A 20,568-nucleotide genomic window follows, 5' to 3' on the forward strand; every position below is an offset into this window, starting at 1 on the left:
TTTAGTCTTCTCTAAAAAAGAACTCTTAAAGACATAAGCCAATACTTTGATATAATAAAATAAAGTTCCTTAATATCTGTAAATACCTAATTTAGTGTTCATAATTTCTATACCTGTATTTTTGTTGATGTGTCTTTTAAAACTGAATATGCAAGTTCTTTCTTCCTTTCCCTTTCAATTATCTTACTATGTTTTCTAAGTGTTTTTCAGTTAGTTTTCATAACTTAATAAAATATAGTTATCTCCATTTTATAGATGAGGAAAGCTAAGGCTTTGATAGGTAAAAATATTGTTCAAGGTAATGTGGTTTATGGTGGAGCAGGATTTGACTTGAAATAGGATCTCTTTACCACTTCCTTCTCTTCTTTACTATTAACATTTAGGTGTATTTTTCTAGATCTTTTTTCCTATGTATATTCAGACAAATACACATTATTTCCCCTAAAGTTTCTTTCTTATCGTTCAGGTCAGAGCTTAAAATACCACTTCAGAGAGATAGTACCAGCTGATTTAACCAAAAGTAGCTTTTTACTTGCTCCTTCCTATTATTCTCTACTCCCAGTGTTCTCCTCCTCTGTCCTTCATGGCTTTGACCACAATGTGCAAATGGCTTGATTATTTTCTGTCCTGCCAACTGAGTGTAAGCTCCCATCGAGACAAAATTATGCCTATTGATGCAGGAATTAAGGATGTCTGCCCTTCTGTATCAGTGCTGTACACACAGATCTACTCTTGTTTTTAACAACCTCTTAAGTGTGCCATAGAATTGCTGCCATGTGTTTATTTAACCATTCCTTTCCTGAGAACATTTGGATCTTCTCCATTTTTTCTACTCTGACATAACTGCAGTGAGCTTCTTGATTACATGTATCTTTACAAATTTGTATAAGTATTTCTTTACGTTAAATTCATAGAACGTTCTTAGAAGTGGAATTGCTGGATTCTAAGGACATGAGTGGCAGTTATTAATTATGGGATGTGGGAAAGTCATGTAAAGATTGCAAAGGATCAAGTGATTTGTATGAGAGCTAAAAAAAAAAAAGGTGTAAACCTGTGTTAGTTCTCAAACCTAGCTATTAGAATAATGTACAGAGCTTAAAAAATAGTTTAACTTCCCCTTACCCCCATTCTGATGGGGCCCAGGAATCGGTATTTAAAAAACTTAGGTTTCAGAACAGCAGCTTTAATAGTTTTCTTGCTGTAGGTTTGTACATGTTCTGTATAAACACAGTCATTATTTTACCTATTTTAGGTAAAAATCATACTAGTTGTAACGTGGGGCACTGGTCTTTAGAGTGTATGACATTCTAAATGTGGATATTTTTTTTTAACCTTTGAAAGATATTTTCTGAGACTAGTACTTTTGTTTGACCCACGGTTTGAAATCTGTGTATATGGAAGGCCAACTCAAGTTATATGTGGATTTTTGACTGGAAGGGGGTATTGGGCACCCTAATCCCTGTGTTGTTGCAGGGTCAACTGTACTTCTGAATTCAGGTACAATTCCTATGCCATACATGATCTTAAACAACATGATACTGTGCATTGTTTATCTTGTGTTAAAGTTACAGTCTCTGCCTTTTCTCCCCAACTTTGAGTTACATTTCATAGCTTGCTTTCACCAAGCAGCAGACAGTGTTGTTTGTTCTGAAGATTCTCCAGGTTCTAACACTTGATGACAGGCTACCTATCTGATATTTCGAAAAGTTTGAACCAATCTGTGATTATCACAATGTTGAAATCTTTTTTATTGTTCCAAGGCAGACATAACTTTCTAGTACAAGCTATGTTAAAGAAATGAACCTCTGATTTTATTACTATGGCGGAGTTCACAGCAGTGACAAGAACAATGCATTGGAGAAAATATTGTGAAAGCAGTGCCATATTATGTGTGTCCCTATGCTCTACAGGCCATTTGCCAAACATAAAATTGTTTTTGTCTATAGGTAGCAACTTTCTGTACTCTACAGGATATTTTGCATTTTACTTTCAGTAACCATGATTCTTACCCAGCAGGCATCTCTCTGTCTTTTGGTACAAGAGAGACATTTACAAATCATTCTCTCCTCCCTCTCTATAGCTCTTTCCTTTTGATAATCACTGTATCCAGTAGTGGTGTTACTAGGTCTTCATAAGGAAGAATTTAAAAAGCATTTCATTTAAGCCCTGGCTGGTGTGGCTTAGTTGGTTGAGCATTGTACCGTGCATCAAAGCGTTGCTGGTTCAGTTTCTGGTTGGGGTACATGCCCAGGTTGTGGGCTCAGTCCCCAGTAGGGGTCATACAGGAGGCAGTCAATCAACATTCTGCTCTCACATCAATGTTCCTCTCCCTCTCCCTTCCCCTCTCTCTAAAACTCAATAAAAAAGAAGCATTTCATTTAAGAAAAGCTAAAATAAGTATTAGATTATAGCATTATAAACTTCAGAGGTGAAGTGTATTTTAGAGACCATCTAGGGCAGTGATTTTCAACCAGTATGCTGCAAGAATTTTTAAAACGTAATACCTCACTATTTAGTCAGGGACACTCACTTTTTTCCCTTAGATTGTCAAGTAAAAAAATGACAACAGCCAACCAGTAGCCATCTAGTGTGGATGAATCATAATTATACCTATTTTTTGGGGGTCAGATTAGCAAAAAAATATATATGTGTGTGTGTGTGTGTGCGCGCGCACTGCAGAATTTTAGCAATTAGCTTATGTGTGCCATGCGATGAAAAAGGTTGAAAATCACTTACTTAGTTTAGTAGCCTTTCCTCTTGTCTTTTCATTCCTGGATGGGTAGAAAAGAACATCTTTAAGAGGATGTACTAAAACTGCTAATGTTAAGCTGACCTTCCATCCCCACTTTCTAATTATGGTAGCCAACAGGATTGAGACCTGTTAGGACTGGGTCCATGAGCAATCTTTGGCACATGGGCTAAAAAGTTGCTGACTCTAGGCTGGCTGGTATGGCTCAGTTGGTTGAGGGTCGCCCCATACACCAAGAGGTCACAGGTTTGATTCCCGGTCAGGGCACATGCCTGGGTTGCAGGCTCGATCCCCAGTAAGGGTCAAGCAGGAGGCAGCCAGTTAGTGTTTCTTTCTCACTGATGTTTCTCTCTCTCCCCCTCTCCCTTCCTCTCTCTCTAAGAAAGTCAATAAAAGCACATATTTAAAAAAAAGTTGCTGACTCTAGTTTAATCCTTGAGATTTTAAGAAGAAAAAAATACTCTATGAAATACTCTATGAAATGAAATATTAGACAAGCCAAGATAATTCATATTAGGGAATGAGTTGATCTGTATTTTAGAAATAGTTGGTCTGGGCAGGGCTATATTTTTTGGTGATATATTGATTGATCATTATAGTTTTCTACAAAGTAGACTTTTGTAGAGCATTCTCTGTAGTCATGTGTTTTAGGCAGTAAGAACTTCATTTTTGGAAACAGGATTTGGATTACGGAATTGCTTTTTTTTTTTAATGAACATGTATTTGGGATATAGAAACCTTTGAAAAGTAATCAGTTTTTAAGTGTTTCTCTAGTTTTTAGTAATTAGACCACGATTTAAAAAAAAATGAAAATGAGAAAAATCTGCTAATGGCTAATATTTGATGTATTTTTTCTGGTTATTTTTATCCATTAAGTGTCATCCTCTAGCGTTGAAATTACAATATACATAATTGCGTAAAGATTTTTTTAAAACATGGAAATACATACATGATTCAAAATGTAAAAGGCTTCAAAGGGTCTTGTTCTGATTTAAATAGTTTTTTTGTAATGTATTCTCTTGATAATATTCAAGCCACTGAATATTTATACATATAGTAATATAATATATGTAGTAGCTACATCATATTCTGTGCTGAGCATTTTGCTTAACAAAATCTTGACAGTAGTTTCATTTTTAGTACATAAGGCATTTTCCTGCTCATTGCAGTTAAACAAAACTCTTAAAGTTTTCTTCTTTCTGTTTTATAACTTGTTTTTAAAATTGTGCAATAGTACTTTTTCTTCTGTTTCATTGATTAACCATGTTCTCCCTTTTTGTCTCCTTCAGTTAGTTGTTTCAGACATCTTTTCACCAATTTGAATTGCTTCCTCTGTCGGGTAGTTAAATTTTCAGTTTTACTTTTGGTTATTTTTTCCCTTTGAGCAGAATAGATCATCTTCCTGGAAAACCTTTGTTCTTGGTGCTTTAGTAATTGTTTGCCTGGTTGATGTTATTTTTGGTGTTGCTGATTCTCTTATCTGCTTCTCTCTTTCTTTCATATTCTGTATGTACTTTGATCTTTTGCTTCCCTCACTCCACAGTTCTTAGTTTTTTCAAGGAACGGGTCATTTATAGGAACTGTCAAGATTATCTTCTTAACTATTTTCTTTTTAAAAAATGCATTGGTCTTTACCTCTTTCCTGTTTTTGGTACAGTTTTAATTGTGTCTGGCAAATTTTCTTCTATGATTTAGGGTTTTGCCAGCTTTTCTCTATAGTTTCATTATAAGTGAAGTTTTATTTTGAATTTTTAAGTATTTATTCATTTTGCTTTATTTCAGGGAGGGAAGTAAAAAAAAAAAAAATAGCCTTTACCTTGCTATCTCCTCTTTTTAGGCTTGCAGTTAGTATTTGGATTAAATAAAAAAATCTTTTGAATCAAGTGTGATTATAGTCAAGAAATATTGGCCCAGCCAGGCATGGCTCAGTGGTTAAGTGTTGATCTAGGATCCAGGCGATCAGGGTTCGATTCCCGGTCAGGGCACATGTCCGGGTTGTGGGCTGCAGCCGATCAATGACTCTCTCATCATTGATGTTTCTGTCTCTCTCTCTCCCTCTCCTTTCCTCTCTCTGAAATCAATAAAGATATATTTGAAAAAAAAAAAAAAGAAATATTGGAGTGTCTATTATGTTCTAATTAATCTATTAACTGAGACAACTGTGAATCTCAATTTCTGTTGAACAAGAAAAAGGATGTTTCTAGGAGTTATAGCACAAATTGTATAGATGTTAATTGCTTGGCTTAATGCTCAGAAGAATAACATACTTTGTGAAAATAATACCAAAATTAATCTCATTGACTCTGGCCAGATGGCATCTAGGGTAGATTCTCAAGGCATATTACAATTGTAAAATGTGGGTGTTGGCATCAATTTGTGTGCCCAGTGTTGAATTTAGTTAAGTGCTGTGTGACACTGGAAAGATCAAGTGTTTGCTGTAGGCACTTTAGTTTTTAGTATGCACTTCGTAAATGAACGTATAGTATAACAGTTATTCAGAATTTAGACTCTGGTGGGGGTCGGCTGTATTCTGTTTCCACTGCTAAATGGATTAGGTGTCAACAGATTAATAAAGAGAAAGCGGTTAAATTCATGTTTTGGGGCAGAATGGCAAGTATATTTCTCTCTCAGCTGGATTCAGCTGTGAGATGTGTCCCTAAATAGATAGATGCTGTGGAGCAGTTCGCTCTGGATGAGAATTTCCTCTTACATAAATAAGATAATCACATCAGGTGTGGACTTGGCACTTAAGTTAATGTTTCTTCTTATGTATGTTCTACAGGCCTCTAGGCAGTGGTCCTTGCCCATCTGCTTTATTTCAGTGGTTTAGGACTTAGTTGCAAAGGTTTTATGTGAAAATTCTTGGTGATTATTTTCACAGAAATGAAGGTGTATCCATGGTTAGAAGAGCAGTATATTTTGGGACTTTATAGTCAGGGTTATGAATAGCTGGATTTAAAACTTCTAGTGCCAACATCTTGAGATAGTCTATTAAGATGGAATCTTTTAGTTCCTGTTCGTTTCAGGTTATTAACACAAATTCTAGCAGCATAGTTTTTATATTACTGTGCATGTGTTTTAAAAATTAATAAAATGTGGTAGGCATAAGTAATTGGTCATTACCGTACAGAATATTCATATAACAAGAATGAAATCATTCTATGGTGCAAACTTTTGGGTTCTTACCTGGAGCCAGAGAGAAGGTAAATGTTGGTTGAAATTGAGGTAGCGGCGATCTCTGGAGAGGATAGGTCTCTGTAGTATCAGGATTCAGAGAACCGGTTCCTTAACACCTGACTTGACTTTCTTCTTTTGAATTTGTCTGTTATATAAAGGGTTGAACTTGATCACCCCGGTTTCCTTACAGCTCTAGATTTGTTGATACCTGGCAGAGGGGGAGATCCTGTATGTATCATATGTTAATCTTATATTTACTTTTTGGGAATTCAACCTTCAAAGTTTAACAAAGTCTAGCCTCCTCCTTTTAAAGATCAACTTATGCTTTAAAAGCAGGTAGCACTTTGATGGATAACTGCCTTATGTGCCACTCTTACTCTCGTAAGTCTCAAGAATTATTCCCAAATGGGCTTTTAGTTGATAATGGTGCTGGTTGATAAACTCTGAAGATGTTGGGAGCATTATTAAGGTTACTTTGGTAACTACAGGTCAAAGTAACCAGTGTGACTTACATTCATTTGAATGGCAACCCCCTCCCCCCCCCATGACATATAGTAGGCATTTAATGGCAAGAAGTGGACAGGTAAGATCTACCAACACTGTTTAATAATAGTATTCCTTGTTTTTCAAAATGAAAGCAGCAGTAACATGCTATTCTCTTATATCCATGCCATTTAGGGTCCCAGTGAAATAGCACTGAGATGGTGTTTGAAGTAGTAAAACTTCTTTGATGGATTCTGAAATAGACTGGCCTTTTATTTAATTCTTTAATGGGGTGTATGTAATTGTACTCTAGTGCAGTACAACTAAGAGCTCTTTTAAAATATGTTTTCAATTTCTTTACCCACAGAATCAGAATCTGAGGGCAGAGGCCAGGCATTTATATTTTGATAAAGCTTCCAGGTGGATATTTATAGTAACAACAATAGTAGTTAATATGTACTGAGCCCTTGCTATATTTTAGGCACTGTGTTAAGTGGTTTGCATGAATTTTCTCATTTAATGCCCACAGTTGCTCTATGAGGTTAAGTTCTTTATTCCTAGTTGATAGACTGAAGCACAGAAAAGTATATATAGGGGTGGGCAAAAATAGGTTTACAGTTCGTGTGGGGAAAAACATGCAGATTATAACTATAAAATACAAGAATAAACTTTCACATACAACTATAAACCTACTTTTGCCTGTGTATGTATACAAGGTCATACAACTTGCTGGTGCTGGAGTCAGGATTTGAACTCAGCTAGAGGCAGTTTGATTCCAGAGCTCTACCTTTGTAAATACTGTACTAGAGTGACCTACCTTGTTGCTTACAAAGGGTAAATAACAAAGTGACTTCTTTTATCTCAAACTTCAGACCCCCCCTTTTTCTTTCTCAAAGGCAGCCAATATTAACAGAATTTGTTTTGTGAATCCTTCCATCAATTTTCAATGTATAGACAACAAAAAGATCAGTATGCAGGCCTTTTTAATAAACACACTCACAGATGAGGCTTTTATACTGTTTTCCCCTAACATATCTTGGGAAGATCTTTCCATACCAATACATGTAAATTTAATCTTCTTTCTCTTTCTTAATGTTTGCATAGTACTTCCTCTTTTTTTCTTTCTGAACTTTATGACCCAAGCTTATTAAGTATATTAATTAATGATGTGCGTATGTGTGACAGAAAAAAGTCTTTCTACTGAATTGGGTCAACATGTAACTCAGAAGAAAACCCACTTTCCTGTTACAGTGCATGAAATCTCTTAAAATCTAAAAATAGATGTAGTTATGATTAGTTTGCATTCCCATCAGTGCATTCTGTTTGCACCAGTTTCTCTAATGTCATATGATCATTCTCTTCCCTCCCCAGTAAACAAAAATAATTAAGAGTCTACTGGGAGTCTGACTTGAGCCTTAAGAAAACTTGTGACGCCCTAGTTGGTTTGGCACAGTGGTTAGAGGGTCAACCCACGGACTGAAGGGTCTCGGGTTCGATTCCAGTCAAGGGCACGTACCTTGATGTTTCTCTCTCCCCCCACCTCCCTTTCACTCTTTCTGTAAAGCAGTGGGGAAAATATCCTCTGATAAGGATTAAATAAGAAACAGAAAAGAAAAATTGTGACATTTGCTATATACAAATCATAATTCTGTGATGATAATATTGGCCTGTTTTTTCAGTTAAACTGATTTTCTTTGAGTATCAGCAGTTTTTCTATATACTGATTCAATTTCTTACAGAAAGATGGAAAATTCAAATTAACAGCTGTGCTTTGAGCAAACTTGATACACTTATGAACTATGTTCACAATGTCTTGTTGCTAAAAACTCTGTGAGGTAGGTAATATATTGATTTTACAGAAGAGGCAGACAAAATCTGGAGATTAAGTTTCTTGTCCAAGGTCACAGCCAGCATAGTTGATATTGAAATCCAGGATATCTGGCACTGTTGCTCAATTTACTGTACTTGAGCTGCTTTCTCCTCATTTCTCCATTAAAATATGATAGTCTTATGGCTTCCTTTGTATTTATGATTTTTTATTCACAGCAGTACTGTGAAGTAGGCATGACATGTTATTTATTTTGTGGCTGAGGACTTTGAGGCCAGAGATTGGGGTTTGTACAAAGGTAGATTCCTTTTATACCTGCTCACAGGACTTGAGCCAAGGTGTTCTGACTTTAGATGCAGTGCCCTTTTCTAGTGTTAAAAATGTGGAAGCAGACAAATTTCTACTTTTGCTCTGTTTTCTTTAAATTGTGAATTTTCTGGGTGTTTCATGAGAAATCTTAACTTTGTTCTGGACCTCATGCCTTGAATTTGGTATATTTCTGACATAACACTAATCAATCAGACTTAGTTTTTTATTGTTTACGTAAAATTTCCCCTTCATCTTTGGTGTCCCTTATTTCTTCTGTGTTGTACTATGTATAGCTGATATTTTTTTCTATTTTTTTTCCTTTTAGTGAATGGTAGTGTCTAGAAAGGGTATGTCCCTTCAAGAGAGAGGTGCCAATGTCCAACCGGCCTAATAACAATCCAGGGGGGTCACTGCGACGTTCACAGAGGAACACTGCCGGGGCCCAACCACAAGACGACTCGATAGGAGGAAGGTATGTATCAAATGGTATTGGAAACAGAGTTGGGAATAAAAGAAAATATTTTTTAAGACCTCATTATGAGGACCAAAATTTGAATGGTTCACTGCAAATGAGTAATTTTTTTCTAATTTTTCAGCCAAGAAACACAAATAAAACTGGAATTCAAAGCAGTTATTTAATCATTCCCAAATATGCCAGGCTCAAAATAATAGTTTTCAGCCTTGACAATATGAAAAATCTAATTTAAGGGTTGTTAGTATATGGATTGTCATGTTTTGTTTGCTTTTTCTCTTTCACTTCCCTAAACACATGCTCCAACACATCTTTCAACCCTTTGTGGTCCCTTTCTTTGTGTATGTCTTGACTTGATTTACTTTATTTAATGGATGCTTCATTTGTTTTAAGATCTTGAGTTTGATACCTAGCTTTTGAGTTTTTTTTCTCATTGTTTTCACAACATGGATGGTGACAGGCTGGTGGGGCAGTCTAACTTTGTTAGCGCATCAGTTCTCATCATTTTCTTAGTGGTCTGGTGTTCAGCTGTTCTCTGTATTTGTAGTGGTGGTTGTATAGGAGGTAGTGTGAAGAATCAGATGTGTCGTCTTGAATGTAAAATTCCTTATCTGATTTAGCCCGGGACTGTCATTTTGTATATAAGATACTCAGCACCTTACCTGCAAGGCCTTGTTCTCCAGTCCATGGAGTAATCATGTTTGGCTTGCAGTAAATAAAGGCTATATGCTAATATGATTACCCAATGCAACATTCTGAGGCATTACCATGTATGTAGTGTCTAGTAAATTATAAAAAATGTTTTTAAATGTTAAAATGCAAAGAATAAACTGAGACACATCTTCTTGACACCAGGCTATTTTAATGATTGAGCATGTGGACTTCGGACTAGTATAGCTTTGTATGCAATTTCTGCCTCTGCCATTAAATAGCTGTGTGTTCTTTGTTAAATCTTTCATTCAGAAAACCTCAATTTTTTAGTCCACACAGTGGGGATACCTATTTCATAGGGTTATAGATTAACTTCAGTATTGTAGTCTTAGCACAATGCTTAATACAGAGTTGTGTTCTGAAATTGTTTTTTTGGTTTTTCAGATTCAGATTATTCTTTAGAGCAGCCACAGGTTATTTATCCTGTATCTTTTGATTAAATAATATCACTGCCCCATTATAAAAATGTTGCTTATTTATTTTAGAGAATTTGGAAAACAAAAAAGTGTAAAGAAAAACATAGCTCCACAATCCACTTATAATCACTGTTACACTGGCATATATCTCCTTAGTTTTGTTTACTGCATGTATGTGTGTGTATATATGTGTTTATCTGTGCTCATAAGTTAACTTGTATCTTTTGAACAACTGCAGTTCTGTAGACATTTATCCTCATGTTATGCTTGGAATTTTGCACATGACTGATAAACATTTTAGGCTGTCACACAGTACATTGCTTCTAAAATCCACAATGATGTTTTGGCACCATTATCTTTTCTACATACCAGTGTTATATAAAATTATTACCAGCCTGAAACAAATGGAAAGGGTTAATGCTAGTGATTAAGATGTGTTAGTTTACATAACAAAGTTGTAGTCGAGATAGAACTCAATTAGATTTATAGAATGACATATCTTTCACTGTAGTTCATGTGCTTTAATTATATATATGCTCAATTGTGAAGGAAAATTAAATTTTAAAATGTGTTTGGAATGTCAGAAAATATGCCAAAGAATATAAAGCAAAGTGTAATTAGGGTTTTTATAGCTTTAGCACCTCTCTTTCAATAATGTAGCCCCATTTCAGTTCTCACCATTTCAGCTTTTACATGTCTTCAAAAAACATTTCCCCACAAAAATAGTCCCCACAAAAATAGTACACAAAAGAGGGCCTGTTTACTTTTTAAAAACCTATTGTCATATTGTCATGTGTCATTTCCAGTGTATTTTAAAATTTTTTAAAAACATGACTTTGAAAGTCTTTATGTTCAATTGTATGGATATGCCATAATTTAGTAATAACTTTGAATATGTAGATTATTTTTATGTTGATAATATAATTATCGGGATATAGAAATTTAGATCTTTAGTCAAACATTTTATCAGTTTGTCTAACAATGCAAAATTAGAAGATATTTACTCAACTGAATTTCATTTTGCCTTCTTGATTCTTTTGCTCAAGATAGAATCTCAGAACTGGAAGGGATTGACTTTTGAAGCCCCAGTAGAGTGTGCTCTACTGGCAGTTTTCCAACCTCTAAGAAACTGCTCATGATTTTGGGGAGAGGATTGGGATTAATTGGGGAAGCAAATATAACTATATCTTCAATCTCTTTAACTCCTGTAGCTTAGCTTTCCTAAGTAAAATGCTGTTATTGTGGCTTTTGTTTCCTAAAAACAGTGGACTTGGTCTTGTAAATATTTACCGTGATAGTGATTCAAAAATGGTAATAAATAGCATCTCGTACAATAGCACTGATGTGGAGTGTTTTAAACTATATTTTATACATATTCTTTCAATTGAGACTCACAGAAACTCTGTGCTAAGTATGTAATCCCTGTGTAATAAATGCAGTAGCTTGCTCAACTCCACCCAGTATGTAGAGTCAAGGACTTGATTCCCAACCTCTTCAGTGTAAAGTCAGTGATGCTTTTCATTATGCAAAACTGTTTTTACTGCGTAAGACCACTTAATTCATATGACGAAGGCCTTAGAGGAAGGTATGAAGAAATTCTAATTGAAGAGTATATTGGCTTATCCAGTTTAAAAGTTAGTAGCAGTTTTTCCCTGGTAGGATTTTTTAATTCATTTATTTTTGATCCACTCTATTCTCTTCCAAACTTGCATTAAGTTGTCTTCTTTTCATAGCTTTCTTCCTGTGACCTCACCTGCCCTTCCCCCAAATCAAGGTCACTTACTTTTTAGAAGAGTTTTTTATCCTTAAGATAAAAGAAAGTTGGTTTTCTGGGATATAGTAATCTCCTGATTATTCCCTTTGCTCTTTTTCACCCATCCTTCCTCTTTCTGTAATTGAACTAGACATCTTACACCTCTTCTATTATTTTTTTCTTTTCCTTTTTTCCATAATTTTTTGGGCTATAGCTGATCTGTTCCTTTCTTTTCTGTTCTCTTTTTCTTCTTTAGGAAATCACTCCCTTCCACTGCTTCTCTGTTGGCTTGCTCTCAGGGATACTTCCTAGCCCTTTCCACTTCTAGTACAGGTATTTGTAGGCTCCTCCTCCCTCTTGGCCATGCAGTAGCCTTTTCATTATATCATGTGCTTTTTCTTGTTTTTCTCAAATGGCAGTGGTGGGATAGAATTCAATTTTATAGCAACTTTGGTTAAGATTGCTATAGTGGTAAGTTTCTTCTTCAATACTGTGTTTGTTATAAAAGCACAGCATGTTGAGAACAGAAAATTGAGAAGCTTCAGGAAAATTAAGAAAATAAAATAAATTTAATTTGACCACCCAGAGATAACCGTGGTTAATATTTCTACTCTTATTTATTTATTCCTTCTTATTTAATTTATTGAGGTGACACTGGTTAACAAAATTATACAGGTTTCAGGTGTCTATTTTTACTCCATGCTTTTCTTTGATATGAAAGCCCATGATTTAAATTTGGGCCTCTGGTTTCCCTCCCAATTTTTTTGCTGTAAAAAACATTGCGATGCCTATTGCATTTGACTATGGCTCTGATTTTATCAAGTTAAATTCCATAAATGGGTTTACAGGACCTAAGGGTGTGAATATTCTGAAGACTTAACAAATTGCTAACTTTTCTTTCACAAAGATCAAATTGCTTTATCTTTTTTGGACCAATTTATAATTCTACTAATTCGTGAGTGTGCCTATTTCTCCATATCCTAGTCAGAACAGCATGCCATTTTTAATAAAAGTTTGTGGAAAACAGGATTCTTTTGGTTAAAGCTCTCATTTCCTTGGTTACTATAGAGTTGAAGATCTTCCCACATATTGGCCATTTTTACTTATATTATGAGTTGTCTGTTACTGTCCTTTGTCTGTTTTAATTAGGAGATGCTACTTGTTCTTTTCTTAGAGCCCTTTATGGAAAGGGTATCAACCTAGTGACATGAGCAAATAATTTTGCTAATTTTATTACTTATTATGCTTTAATTTATAGAAGTTTTAACAATTAGGTAATCAAGTCTGTCAACTCTTTGTTTCTTAACTTCCTTTGCTTTCTCCATCCCAAAAGTAAAGTTTTCTTCTCAGTTCTGTTATGGTTCATTTTTACATTTTATTGTAATTTGTCAAATTTTTTAATGGTGTGAGGCAATGATTGAATCTAATCTACCCCACATCCCCACCCCCATTAAAAAATTTATAAATTTTTAATAATTATTACTGAGTAAAAACTCAGTTATAAGATCTGTAAGTTATAGCTTTATGTTAATATTATCAGAGCAGTGATACTTTTAGCTGGCATTAATTATACAGAAATAAATAGATTTGTTTTGCTTCAAAAACCATTTCGAAGGTATGGGATACAGAAAAACACAAAAAGAAAATTATCATCCAGAGATAAGTCTGTGTTAACTTTTTGATTTTTATCTCTTGAAAATACAATTTAGCATGTAGGTGATTACACTTTAAACATAGTTTTGGATTCTGATTTTTTTCAAAAATGAGCGTTCTAACATAAACATTTTCTCATGTGCATTTTTTGGTTAATTGTTTACAAATGATCACATGATTTACTCATTCAGAATACAATATTTTCCATGATTACTTTTCAGTTTTTGGATAGGATGGTTGCAGTGGGAAAAGTTTTTGCTTATGCTTAAATGTTTATATTTCAGGTATCTCTTAAGGATAGATTCCCTGAAGTAAAATTTCTTTTGTCAAAGGGAGTTTTTTTTTTATGGTCAACTTGCTTCACATAAATTTTTTCTTTTAATTTACTGTCAGGAAAAAGAATGCTTTTTCTCACCATTCTATTTGTGTTATCTCCATATTGCATAGTCCTGCTAATTTGATAAGGAAAAATTGCAGTAAACTTATTTTATTGATGCTTCCATAGTAGTGATGTTAAACTTTGGGAAAATAAGTTTAAGGAGTGAGATCGTAGAGAGAATACTTTTTGATGCATATGTACTACTAGTTTGCAAATGTTAATCTCCTTTTGTACCAGTTACAGGTGAACTGACCTTTAAATTTGTTCAGCAGATAGGAGCCCCTCTTCTTTTAACAGTAACCTTTATGTGGAATGATCCCACCTCAGTGCTTCACTGAATTCATTTCGAATGGCAGTTACTCTCTTTTTCACCATGACCTTACTCTGCTCCTGGCTACTCACTGCCTACCTTTTGGCTAGAGCTGGAAGAATCTATTGTCCATCTTTCTGAGCTCAGTGATGGGACTGGGATGATCACATGATCCAAGGTGGGAAAAACTGGAAGCTTTTCCCATTCTGGTAGCAAAGGGAAGATGTGAATCTGAAGTAGCCCAACTACATGTCTCCTTCCTTATGGAAGAAGGTGGACAGGCAGAGAAAAGCAGATCTACTAGAGAGTATGTTTGTATTATGTTCTAACAAGTTTTAGTTCCTTAGTTCTTCAGAGCTGTGTTGACTCTTGCCTTCTGTAGGATTATTTAGCTGTTTTGATTCTAGAGATATGCATGCATTATTTTTTTGTTGTTTTATGCATTATTTTAATAAAGCCTCTTTTGGCTTTAAGAGTTGAGTCTTTGCTTAATGTAATACAGACCCAGTATAAGATTGTATTTATTTGTGGAACATCATGCTAGTAAGCACTGTGTTAGATGGCAGTTACAAAATGAGAGTAGAATAGCCTTTGTTACAAGCAGTTTCAACTAGGAGGGGAAATGGTCATGCTGGTGACTATTAGAATCAGGTGAGAAACATTTCCAGGCGGTGACCTCATTTATCTGGGCTCTAAAGGCGAAAGGAGCAGTTGCGAAGCAGGTGGTACATGTCAGCCATATTCTTCTACTTCATGTGTGGAATCGTTCGTTACTTCCAGGGTTTGGATTTTATTACTCACTTTTCTGTGTCACTTATTGTTTTCATTATAAGCAGTATGTGTTCAATACCTACTAGCGTGGGGTAGAAATAAGGAGATTTATTTCTGAGGCATTTCTAGGCACAGAAATGTAATTTTTCTTTTGCTGAAAGTCATGAAAAGGTGGTTAGCATGGAGGAGAACCTAAGGTGTGGTTTAAATGGGCTGTGTAACAGGTGCACTAGATTATGCTATAGTGAAGAACAGCTCCTAATATAACAGTCTAGCCACTTGAAAACTTGTCTATCCTGGATCAACTTCAGACACTCTGCTCCATGTTTGCATGTTTATGTGTTCAGGTATCATCGCTGTGACAAGATAATACGGCGAATTTGCCTGTGGCTTTCCAAGGCTTCCCTTAGAAGTGATGTACTTCCACTCACACTCCCTTGACCTTAGCAAGTTACATGGCTGCACATAACTTCCAAGTGGTTTAGCAAGTGCTATTATACCTTGTGTCTGGAAAGAAGAGAAAATATTTGTAAATAGCACTTTATAGCCATCACAGGCTGTTCACACATCATTTTAAAATTCCTTTTCCATATCTACAACAGACCATTTGTTTCCCTAAATGCGTATTTCTCTTCCTTCTCCTGCTTGACTAAGCAGTGTGGGAGCCTTTCATATTCTTTTTTGTGTTCTTTCTGTCCCTTTTTTTATCCTGACCTTTGCTCAGTCAGATGGAAGGTCATGCTTCATCATCTTTGGAAGGAGTAGAATGTTAAGGGGAGACTTAGTGATAGACAAATAACTTCATTGTTACTAATGACTAAATTGAAATCACTTTTAAAAACAATTTACATACTAGAGTTGGTCAGGTAACTTGGGCCGGGGTCCTTTCAGCATTGGTGTATCTTACTGCTGTAATTACACACTTTGAGTTTTAGCTGCAGAGCCATGTGTGCACACATTCTTTAATTTTTAGCATTGCCTAGGTAATGCTGAGAAGGCTACTCCATCCCATCAGGCCTTGGGTCTGGGAGGCAAGATTTATAGCGTTGTGTTAATAGTGCATGGTCTAAGGAGGAACAGAGATTACTTTTTTCTAGTTGGAAGTTGAGCACATTAGATTCTTAATAGTATCCATATTAAATTCTTTCCTGGACCAACAGAGTAATATTTTATGTTTTATAATTTTCTTTGCAGCATATATTTCTTGCTATAATCATCAGTGAAATTTTGTCCAAAAGTCACATCATAAGCATATTGGAAACCTATAAGATGTCAGCTCCCATAAATTATTTCATATCATTAACTGTGGATTTGCTCTGATTCTTCTGTTGCTCAATATTGAGGGAATCTGATGTTCTACACCACTTTTTACAAGTGCTCTCTCAGTCAGAATGCTTTCCTAGATATGTATTAGTATGACTAAAAAATGAATATATACAAATGCTTCTTCAGTAATTGAACAGCAAGTTTTAATATCACATATGGAAAGCTATTTTTTAATGTAATACAGAAAGCAAAAGAAAGCAGGTGGGCTGCTTTTTAGAAGATTAAAAGAAAATGTGGTGTTTTCTTCCATTTTTCCCATTTATTAACTCCCAAAGCCTTAAGCCATTTATATTGACCTATATACAATTAGGGGCAGAAATACCAGCATGGATAGGAAAAATTTAATAACTATAGAGGCAGGCCTTTAGCTTTGACAACTGAGCCCCTAGATGTAGTTGCAGTGTTTCAGATTTGGGGAGTCGGGAGTATTGGCTCAATCTTACTTTCCTGTCTAGGGGCTATGTGATTTTTGGTGGGAGGGTGACTCATTTTCTACACCTTTAAAATGGAATTCACAGTAGGCGGCAGCTGATCCCATGTTTTTTCTTTATGTATTTTTGTTAATCTTCACCTGAGGATATTTTTTTCCATTGCTTTTCATAGAGTGAAGGGGGGGTGGGGAGAGAGACATTAATTGGCTGCCCTCCCACATGCTCCCCAGACCAGAGGTGGGAGTGAACCCACAACGCAGGTACGTGCCCTTGACCGGGAATTGAACCGGCCACCCTTCGTTGCACAGTCCCAGTGGGCTTGATGTTTCTCTCTTATGTCAATGTTTCTCTGAACTAAAAAATCCCATATAAAAATGCAAATATATACCTGCCAATATATACCTGTCTTGGGTGTCCTTTGAGAATTAAGTTGCATAATGTCTTTAAAGAATAAATATAATGCTTATTACATAATTACACCTTTAAAAGTATTCTGTTGTCCTCTTAATAAGTTTTTACCCAGGTGTTTATAAAAGGCAGTGTAGTTCATTAGTATCGCATCACTAATCTATCACAAATCACTAACTTACTTTTGATTACATTGGTGTCTATACTCCTCACCAAATTACTTTATTTGTGAAGTGAGAAAAAGTTAATTGAGCTGTAAGTTTCTCTTTAGGGGTTCATCTCTTCCCATGGTTTTGATTACATTCAGTCCCTCTGCCTTTTTTCTTTACACACTATTATAAGCTTTGTTGTTTACTCACCCATTCTCAGTGTCATTGAAGATACAAAATTTTTGCTCTTGGCTAATTGTTTCTAACCCTGTCAATCTGTTATTGCAAACTGTTGTTAAGGACAAAATCTAGGTCCTTCCATGAGCCGTTTAGACCCTTCCTTGCCTTTCCTTTCAACCTGGTTTCCTACTTTGTCTCTGTGCTCAGGGAAGTTCGTATTATTTACCAGGCCATATGGGTTTCGTAATTTTCTGCCTCTACCTTTGCCTATTGTGCTTTTGACTAGAATGCTCTTTTTCCTCAGCTCTTTTCATCTTTCAGGGTGTAGTCCAAATGCCATATGGCCTGTAAAGCTTCTATTTTCTTGCTAAAAGTGGTTTTTCCCTTTGTTGGGAACTTGATTGCAGTTGCTAGATCACTTTGTTTTATAACTCTGACCTCTTTGAGTACAGGAACTAGACTGTGTGTCATTCATATTTGTATGCCCTGTCATAACTTGACATATTTGAGTTGGCAAACCTAATTAATCTGTTGAAATGAATAGTTTGGTACAGTTTACTCTTATCAGTTTCATAGCTCCTATTCTATCATGTATATCATATAATGTATTTTGATGCCCCTTTAGTATCTTGAATGAAGAATATTTCAAATGTCTGCCTTCACAGTTTAGAATCATCAACATAATGTACAGGAATTTTACAAGGGTACAGATAAAAAAGCAAAAAGAAAGCAAGTGATAACAAAACATTACCTCAGCAGGTAGATTCTCGATGACACTATTCAGATGCTGCATCTATATTTGAATTTATTGAATGTGACAGCTACAGCAACAGACTTAAATGCCATATGCAGCATTTTCATTGTAGACTTTTTCAAAATGATGCATGACTCTTGGTAAAGCTATAAAACACAAATAAAATCTTTTGTTGATGCCTATGCCTTCCTGGACAATTTAATGTATATAAAAGCCATGTAAAAACAAATCTGAGGAATTATAAGCATATTTTTCACATGTCACAGCCAGATTTCAAATTTTTTCATGAGATCTTCATATATTACCAATGCTATTTGAAATGTATGGGTGGTGGGATGGTTTTTCATTGTGTTTGTTCTGTATATTTTATGAAATCTGCCTTTAGTTCAAACCTGCTAAATATCAGTAGCAATTTTGTTTCCCAGCATATGTTTTCAAAATGCTCCCTAGAGGAGAAACCACTGATGTTTAGAAACACTGCTTTGTAAGATAAATAAGGACTTCTTTACTTTATATGACAATCGTTTGGACTAGCATTTTGACATAAATAAACATAGGAACTTTGGTGAGGCCAGTCAGCTTCTGTTTTGTTTTTTGTTGAAAGTGGTTGAAATGAACTTTCCATGTTGATTACGGAAAATCAGTGGCTTACTTATAACATGCATTTTATAGTATCCTAAAGCACTTAATTTTTGAAAGACAAAACTATAGTGTTATAATTGTACATAATAATAGCATAAAAATGTGTGTACATCTTTATATACATAAAACAAATGTGAAGGTGTAATTAAGCCCCAAATCACTTATATTTGGTAATATGTACATGTATTTGAGTTGTGAATATGTCTGGAATAGAAATTAATTTCAAAACCATTTAAGACTTGTAATATAAGGAATTCACTAGCTATTTGTAACTAGCCACTTTTCTCATTTTGTCTAACATTAAGATAAGAATGTGCTCTTCTTTTTAAAATCCTCACTCAAGGATATGTTTTAATTTATATTTTGTGTGAGAGACAGAGAGATAGATCGATTGCCTTTTGTATGTGCCTCGACCAGGGATTGTACCCACAACCTAGGTATGTGCCCTTGACTAGGAATCAAACCCGCAGCCGTTTGGTCCATGGGACAATGCTCCAGCCATCTGAGCCGCCCAGCCAGGGCAAGAATGTGCTGTTTGATACAAGGTTTTGGCCCCTTTTTAGGTGTCCTCTGAATTAGAGATGGTTTTTAATAGCTTCAACTACCAAATATTTTACTAAATACCTATAAAAATAAATTAAAATATTTAAAAGGGACAGTCACTATGATTTGCCTAAAAGTGACCCAGAGACATTTGAGACTTGCTCTCAAGTTAATCTTGAAAGCATATAAAGCAGAGTTGATGATTGTCTGTTCTGTTGCAATATGGGTTTCTTAAATGTGAGTGAGCGCACATACACTTGGCAAATAGGAAAATGCTGTCCATATAACGTGGAAGTACTGTTCATAGGCAGCTTTCCCTAGTGTTAATATATGAATTGAAAATGGGTATAGGCCTTTGAATTAAAGAAAAAGATTTGGCAATAATCTATGAAGATCTTATGAAAAATCTTGCAGAAATGACTTGAAGAAATCATTTAGTGCAAAAAATAGCTAGTTTAGTGACTTCCAGAACCACAAAATTTTGCACTATGTTAAACACTTTCAGAAAGCTCAAAACCATTTACTCCTGTATTTGTAAAGAAAGAAAATGTCAAAAAGGAAAGTCTCCCTGGAAATGTATTTTTAATTCTGTTGAAGCTGGTCTTGAAAGAAAATGTCTTTAGAAGTTTACATTTATAGGAGAAGGTACAAAAATAAGACTCCGACGAGTAGATTAACTGTGATTATTAGTGCAAATGTTTGTGAGATTTAATCTTTTATTAAAATTGATGATGTTTTTGTTAGGACTTATAAAAATAACATAGGTTTGAGTATTCTGTGCTCAATCTTATTTTTACCATTAGCTCAGTTATTTTTAGTAGGTGATTTTTCAGAACTTGAGTTTTTTCAGGAACACCCATGATAGGATATAGAAGCTCCTGAACCACATACACCCACCTGTCCTTGGGCTATAATTTACTAAACGGGACTGATTCTTGTGTTACTTAAAAGAGTTTGTCATGAATTTTACTGTGCTATTCTTGCAAATTTGATTCATAGTGGATATAAATTTTACTTGATCTTAAACAGATTATGCCTTTTAATAAAAACGTTGAGCATTAAGATTGATAAATGATGGAGTTGGTAAAATGAGCTAAAAGGAGGCATCAAGGTTTGTTTAGTGC

General features: G+C 35.1%; 1 protein-coding gene across 14 annotated transcripts in view; it reads left to right on the forward strand.

Moving 5' to 3' along the window:
• Positions 1-20,568, forward strand: part of TRIP12 (thyroid hormone receptor interactor 12) — a 123,442-nt gene that overhangs the window by 20,828 nt on the left and 82,046 nt on the right. For all 14 annotated transcript variants that reach the window (XM_087819528.1, XM_087819531.1, XM_087819533.1 and 11 more), the window contains exon 2: positions 8,872-9,018. In XM_087819528.1, the coding sequence (XP_087675654.1) occupies positions 8,921-9,018 (98 nt within the window). In that variant the 5' untranslated portion in view covers positions 8,872-8,920. The remainder of the gene's footprint in view (positions 1-8,871; positions 9,019-20,568) is intronic.

This window comes from Miniopterus natalensis, chromosome 8, assembly GCF_054644295.1.
Source record: "Miniopterus natalensis isolate mMinNat1 chromosome 8, mMinNat1.hap1, whole genome shotgun sequence".
NCBI classification, from domain to species: domain Eukaryota; kingdom Metazoa; phylum Chordata; class Mammalia; order Chiroptera; family Miniopteridae; genus Miniopterus; species Miniopterus natalensis.